The sequence below is a fragment of the Neltuma alba genome, unplaced genomic scaffold, assembly GCF_004799145.2.
Source record: "Neltuma alba isolate B1F8T4 unplaced genomic scaffold, ASM479914v2 tig00012846_pilon, whole genome shotgun sequence".
Classification (NCBI taxonomy): Eukaryota; Viridiplantae; Streptophyta; class Magnoliopsida; order Fabales; family Fabaceae; genus Neltuma; species Neltuma alba.
The window spans coordinates 257,405-265,193 of NW_021637233.1; the positions used below are offsets into that span (position 1 = coordinate 257,405).

At 34.1% G+C, this 7,789-nt stretch overlaps 1 protein-coding gene across 1 annotated transcript; it reads right to left on the minus strand.

Annotated features, from left to right (window-relative positions):
* Positions 1 to 6,053: 6,053 nt before the first annotated feature.
* Positions 6,054 to 7,514, minus strand: LOC114731797 (phospholipase A1-II 4-like). Its single transcript, XM_028919053.1, has 2 exons — positions 6,882 to 7,514; positions 6,054 to 6,674 (listed from the first exon to the last, which is right to left on the minus strand). The coding sequence occupies exons 1-2, from the start codon at positions 7,512 to 7,514 to the stop codon at positions 6,054 to 6,056; spliced, it is 1,254 nt and encodes a 417-aa protein (XP_028774886.1).
* Between the last annotated feature and the right edge of the window lie 275 nt (positions 7,515 to 7,789).

Sequence of the window (7,789 nt, forward strand, 5' to 3'; positions counted from 1 at the left end):
TCAACATAATAATAAATGAGGAGTAAAATTATATATTCATACAAAAAAATTTCTCTTCGTACCTTATAAATAATACCAAAAAATGTCTTCTCTCTCTGCCCTATAAATAGAACAAGAGGAGTACAAATAAAAGGCATTAAGACTCAATATTTATATAGTATGGTTCATCTTAAATTCTACTAGCTCAATCTTTAATATAAGAACTAGACAAAAGGCTCACTTTGATTTTAAATATAAAACCTTAATTCATTTTGTCTCCTAAATTTATAATTTTCCTCCCAAATAGCCATATTGATTGTAAATATCAAGGGGTTCCATTAAATGGGTAATTATAATGCACATGGAAAAGTCAAAACCCATTTATTACAAATAAATACCTTAACTATCTTCTTTAATATCTTTAAATTAATTGTCTAGTTCTTATATTAAGAATTTGAGATATTGTGTTGAAGCATGCAACGCATATCATTTCTATTTTTGGAGAGTTCTAGGTTTCGCATGATTGATCCGAATACGTGGGAATGATTAGACGATCTCATCCTTCATGCTCCATTGGTGTTTTTTAAATTCGTAAATACTTCGCTTTGATAATTATACGATTTTTCCATGAAATAGAACGTAATTGATGTGACAGTATTAGACTGTTAGGTTTTACATTCTGTGATGGTCCGTGCGAGGCTAGTTATAAGCTAGTTGGACTGTTAGATTTCATTGGAGCATTGTAGCCACCTTGGTTTGTTTAGTCGTTTCCCTTTTTTTAATCGATATGATTCAAGGGGAAGAAAGTTTAATTCATTTATCTTGCATGATATGGAAGATATAGTGGCCGTGTGGCCCATATGCTTGTTCAAAATAAGTAACTTGTAGTTGATAGTTATGGGACGTATCGCGCAAAATGTTATATTAATGGAAATGGTAATGTCAAATTAATTAGTTGACAATTCAAATTATTAATGAAGTTATTTGTGCCTACTTTGACCAAATTAAAGTTTTGAGCAGCAAATCATTTTATGAGATAATCGTAGCGCGTCTTCACACCTATAATTTAATACTATCTCTATTTTTTAATACAAAAGTTAGTTTGACTTTTAATGTGATTCTAAATATATAATCTCAATATATTTTATCTTTCATATTTATCTATTTTTTTAAGATATTCTTTGTAGCAATTGCATGTGTTAAAATTTTCATCCAATAATAGTTTTAACTAATACAGATGATTAGTAAGGGTATTTTAGGGAGACAACACTAATTTATTATAAATGACTAACTTAATTAATTTTTTTAATTTACTTAAATTAGTTAACTAATTCTTATATTGAGAATCGAAAGTAGTATTTTCAAGTCACTGGGTGGGTGTAGTTGGACATCTATTTTAATATTTTCAAGTTGCTCGGTGGGTCTAGTTGGACATCTGTTTTATCTGGCTTAAAAAATTTAACAATTAGTGCGGCTTAAAGTACTGTATGATTAAGGACCAGAGGCTTATTGCCAAAGCAATCTGAATCATTTCTTTGTCTTTCCAGGGATATAGCGTACTCATTTTAGGCCCTGATCTTCTAACACGGATTAAGTACCCGAGCAACAGACTAATTCGAATTGGAGGACACAGATTAAAGGGGGGTTCCCATTCGGTGCTCATTAGGTGATGAGCACCCAATGCTCATCACCTGATGAGCAATCTGGACTGTCCAAATCTAATTTGGACAGTCCAGATTTAATATTATTAAATAATTATTTTAAAATAGAAAAAATTATATTTTTAAAGAATGATAGTTAAGAGATTATCTTTATTTTTTATCATATACCTATTAAAATAATTATTTTAAAAAAATAAAAATAAATCTGGACCGTCCAGATCAGATTTGGACAGTCCAGATCTGATGAGCATTGGGTGCTCATCAAAACTGATGAGCACCCAATATAAATCCGATTAAAGGGTTAGCTCTTCTACCTGTATATGCGTTTTCCGAAAATTGAATTTATACTCTCATTCTTGTGCGAGGCCTTGGCCGCTTATCACTGCACCAAATATTTGCTCGTCAATTTGAGTTTTTAGTATTAACTCTGGTTCTATTTATAAGTCATCGTTTTTATACTATAAACGAAGTCTTATAATATCCAAATAAGCTTTTATAATTAAGACCGGAGGTAGTACACATTCACAAAATAATGCTTTAAAAGGGATAGTTTTACAAAAGAAAATTTGGCTGATATGGAACGAATCTAAAATCATAGTTGTATTCATACAATTTTTGCCATTATTTTTCCTTGAATTCACTCTATACTTAGTTTTGGAAATGTAGAGTATATTAATTATGACAAGGAGAAAGTGAAAGCCAGATGAAAAATATAACAAGAAAAAAATTGAAAAAAGAGGAAAACAAATCAAATATCATCAACAAATTTTGAATTAATTAAGATAATTGGTCAGAAAGATTTGAGATATCAAAGAATGTCACTAAATGGTGAATAGTATAGCGCACAACCTTTTCTCCCAATAATTGTTCAAATACAAATAATCAATACATAATATTACGAATACCAGAGATCTCTTCACGCTCTCGAGTTTCGACTTTCGACCATGTCTTCACGAATGCTTCTCATGAAGATTAGTTCTCTTTTCTATCGTTACTGTGGCCTTGCATTAAAAGAAAAACTAAATTTTGGTATAATTTTTATCACAGTGAACAATATTCCTTTAAATATTTCAAAATATTATTCATTTTTTTAATTGAAATCATATTAAAAAAATTTTAAATTGAAATTATTAAATTTCCCTCAAATGATAGAATGTCTGGTTTATCCACCGTAACAATCGAAGAATGAGTAATTAGCGCCAACGTTTTCATGACGGCGGCGTTATGTCACGCCCGTTTCTCTCCAAACCAACGCTCCACGTCAAGCTCGCCTGAGGATGAAATCGCCCTCAAAAACCTTGGTGACCTCATTAAACCCAACCCTCTCTTTGTCCTCTTTTTGTTATACCGATTAGATTATGCAACAAATGATTTCCTTGTGCTTCATGGTTATGAAGAGAGGAAAATTGGAGGAAATGAGAGGATAAGAGAAGGAGTGGAAGCTTGAGTTGAAGGTGCTATTAGAGGAAACAAATAGGCATGAATTGATGTTATGGCTATAAGGTAAATGTTTTCCTCTCCTTGAGCATCAGGTCTCGCTTCTGTTTAAGGTGCCATTTAGTGCCATTTTCCTTTCTGATTTTAGGCTATGATAAATACAGCAGATTGAAGGATAAATGGTTGGGAGAAAAGATTGTAAAACCGCAGTTACTGGACTAAAGGAAAACTCACTCTCATGCTTGCAGGATTTGCTCGCACTCTAAAGGGAGGTTTGAGGTCTATTAAGCTTGTAAATTCTGTCCAAAAGTCAGCAGCTGATGATACAATAAGGGGCATGACTGGGGGGCAATATTCTGAATTTTAAAGATATCTTTCTTGCACCATTTTGATAGATGATTGAGGGGCTTGAAAATCTTTTTTGACGATTATTTCTTCGTTGTAAAGTCTTCTACGAGTTGGCTTTTTAATGATGAAAATTTGTGATTTCAATTGGAGGAAAAAATAGATTCACATGTTGCAAGTACTCCATGTTCTCTCTTTAAAGAATGAAGTCAGTTAGAGTGGGATGGCCATAAAAAAAGAAAGTTATAGTGGATTGTGGAATTTTGGGGATTTAATTTGCTTGTGAGTGATGATATTTAGTTGTGATTAAGAAATGAGTTGAAGCATGGTTTTCCTTTAAGAAGCAATGTGCAGCAAACGGGGATATACAAGTACAGCATTTAAACCCTCGTAAGATCCTGGTTAGTTTGAGGGTAAAATTGTGGTGTAGAAATGGAATGTGAACTTGGCTAATTTCTGAATCTCTGTTGGGCTCTGTTTTGTGTTGCTTTTGGGATTGCTAAAAGGCTTAAATAGTGTTGTTGTTTTGGGACTGCATCTTTGTAAAAACATTTTTCCATTCTTTGAGCAATTTTGTGAACTGGTTTTGTTGATGAAGGCTATTTCTGGTTCTGCTTTGTAACCATATAATGTGCATAAATGGTGATGCATTGGTATTCTTTTGAAGCCATGTAGGAGCTAAATGTTAATAGGCTTTTTGGTGCTGCTTTGTTGCTGATTTGTGGACAAAAAATTTGGAGGAATTTGTATTTTTAAAATATGACCGTCGCGGTGACTAAAATATGTTGTGGAAGTGCTCAGACAGGAGTGATAGCATTAGAAATATACGGCTACTGGTTTGATTTGTACAGATTTAAGTTGTTAAATGTGATGGTTATATGGTTAAATGGTAATGAAAGTGGTTCTGAATGTGGTCCAAAAATTTGGAATGGCAGTGCTTATGATAAGTGAAATCAGTGGACTGATATAATGCTAAACTTTCAATCGGCACGCATGAGGAAGAACTAGTACGGCAAATTGAGCTGCTAAACTTTTGGGTACGGTTTGATATGAAGCATTAAAAATGAGAGATAAGAATTAGGATTGAGATTGAGAAAATAGTATTTAGCATGAGAGATTACTTATTACATGGGACTAAACAAACACAAGTATGCGGGTTTAGGAAATATCATAGGGGAAAGTGGTATTCCCCAATCCTACTTCCATGGGTTTGCCTAATTCCATGGAACCAGTAATTACTTATGCTAAAGACTTTTAATGATTTTTTTTTAATTGCAATCCTAGTCCCTATCTTTTATTTTCAATGCTTAGTACCAAATGGGACCTTAGTGTCTGTTATGGAGTACAATTGATGCTCTAGACTTTGTTTCTTAGAAGATACCATATGAAGTATCTGATTAAGTGTGATATACCGGTTGTTTAGTCTGTGCAATTTGGGATGGTGCTGAACCTTAATTTTAGAACAAGCTATCCACAGCCTGAAATCAAGGATCTATCTGCTGCAGATGGTGTATGAAAGGCCTCATTGTCAGAGTAAACATTTAGAGTTGTGGCGCCAACACTAACACAAATAGGACTCACAAGGAGAAGAGTTTAACACAAATAGGACCCATAAATAATGTTTAGTTTGCTTCAGACGGAAATTTAGCCCTCCAAGACTTGATGCTGTCAGGTGGAGATACCCAACTTAGAAGGAAGAGTAAAAAGTATGTTTAGAGAGGTAGGTTTAGGAAGAGATGATCAGTTTAATGGCAAAGGAAGTCAGGTGGAGTGATTAAGGAACTAAAGTTCAAATTTCCCCTGATTTGTCAATGTATTGAAGATAGATATTCCATCATTTTATTTAAGGTTGTATACTTATATAAGTAAGTACAACGACAATGAAGCTAGGCTTTATGTTTTGCTGGCAAATTTGATCAAGGGGACTAGTTTAAGGGAAATGTTTACTCCATTCTCATGTTTGGACACAGTAAATGACCAATTATGACTTAATTTTGCAGTGATTTTGGTTTGACTTCTTTCATAGGCTGGTTGTAAGTACAATAAAATTTAAGTCAATGTTTTAGAGTTCAAATTGTGAAAATCTGGAATAACGTTTGAAATGGATTAATTAGTACAAGTTCATGTATTACTAAGCTTACTTCTATCCGAGTAATTTTTTTCTTCCCTGTAAGATTGTGATATTAAATACTGAAATGGATTAATTAGGTACTGACAAGTTGTTGACCATGCAAATATCAATATTTTCATTTTTTTTGGGCGAAAAGTATTAATATTCTCATGGACATCTGCAAAAGATAGTCAATCTTCACAGACCATATATGCATATATGGAAGTGTTACTCCCAGACGGGACAAAACAAAAACTTGAATTTGTAAGCCATAGGTTAAATGATGACAACATATATTAATAGAACACAAAGAATGGTTTTGCAACAAAATCCAAAATAACATATACAGACACCATATACATCTATGAACAAAAGTAAAAAATAAAAAATATTAGAGACTTGATATATATCTATAGCAGTAACCCTTTATGCACAGACCCTATTATATGCATCTATAGCTGGGACCATATACACAAACCCTATTGCATAATGTAACAGTGACCACATACACAGAAAGCGTATCATTGGCAGATAAAATCATCTTCCTCAGAATCTGGATCCTGCATCTTCCAAGTACCATCAGGTTGTTGTACCAATCCTTTGTTTTGGTCTATCCTCCATGCCTTGGGAATATGGTACTCATCCTTCAAAACACCCAAGTTCTTGTTCACAAGTGCGATGTCCCTATTAACCTCTAACTTGAATCCTCCTTTCTTCCCTTGTGTTCCAGCAACTCCATGCAAATAAACTTCCAAATTATGCCAAACTTTCACACCCCTTGAATGCTTTAGAAAGTTGGATTTCAGAGTATCAATTTCCAGCTCTTCTCCGACATCTGCATAATGCAAAATAGGTAGCCTAGGTACAATATCTTCTTTATTCCGAATGCGTAGTGTCCGGAGATCCTTTTGAGCAGAGAAAAACTTATGAAACTGTGAATCTCCAACCCGTGGACTGGCAAATACAACTGCTGTAACTGGGCAAGCTTTCTGAGATTCATCTTCTTGGATGTTAAAGCCATTGCTGACTATATCTACTGCATTTAGTGTTGCCAATGCAGCACCTAAACTATGACCTGTCACTGTTATGCTGATTTCTTCACCTTTGAATTTACGCAGGAGTCTTTTGATCTCAGTTAAGACCTGCACAAAATTAAGAGTCCAACAAAATGCAATAAGTTTAGGCTCTAAATAAAATGTAGTATCTGAAATTATAAAACTCAACTATGTACAGTCTAGCCTATGAAATAACAAAAAGAATAGTCTTTTATTGCATGTTTGAATTTATTTTAACTTTTTTTAACATTGCAGAATGTTAATGTAAATTAATAAATTATAATAACTGATTGCCTGGGTTTGCACGCTTGTTCTGTTGAAGAATACTGGGTTTGTTGTTGTGTAAATGGAATAAAAACCTTGATGCACTTTACACTTGGCTTCATGACCGAAAATACGCGGAGCGTCACCAAGGAAGAACTGAAAATCCTTAATCCATTCCATGATTTGGTCAGTTCCTCTCCAAGCAATCACAATGTCCCTCCTCCCTAACATAGCTTTGCCTTCGTCAGTAGCCACAGCAACATACCCAATCCAATTCGATTCTTCAACATCACCATATATAGGAACATCAATCTCTACAGTTGCATATAGGAACTTTGTTACCTCATACTTGAAGGGATTCCCATTCTCCAAACCCACCTTGGAGAAGAAATCTCTTTTCCCATAACGACACCTTCTGGCATATTTGGATGTTTTATCAGAGATAAAAGCATCGTAAGTAGCTTGAGCCATTTCTCCATAGTGTATTATATATCTTCGAAGATCAACATCAAGTGGGTCAAGCAGACCCTTCCAGTGATTTTCACCACTGAGTTCTCTCCAATTAGCAGCAATGTTGCTTCTTGGCCTGATCATCTTCTTCTCCTCTACAAGTTGATCAACCACCTTCTGAGGATGACAGCTTTTACTGCTAACGCAGCCCATCTTCTTCTTTTTCTTCTTCTTCTTCTTCTTATTTTTCTTCTTCTTCTTGTTGCTCTTGGTGTGTCTGAAATGAACTGGTCTGTGAAGTGTAGTTTGATTTATGATGGGAAGGACTGGTTTTGCATTCCTATATACTTGGAATATGGATGACGTTGCACTCCTGTTTGGAAAAGCATTTCCATTTACTGTGTCTGTGTTTGCTAATTGATTTACGAAGATGTTTCCTATTTGTAATTTCTTAATTGATTTACTAAATTATTTCCTAATTGATTCAC

Coding starts and splice junctions, on each gene's coding strand:
- LOC114731797 (XM_028919053.1), bottom strand. CDS start 7,514: ATGGGCTGCGTTAGCAGTAAAAGCTGTCATCCTCAGAAGGTGGTTGAT. Junction 6,675..6,881: donor GAACAAGCGTGCAAACCCAG/GCAATCAGTTAT, acceptor AATTTTGTGCAG/GTCTTAACTGAGATCAAAAG.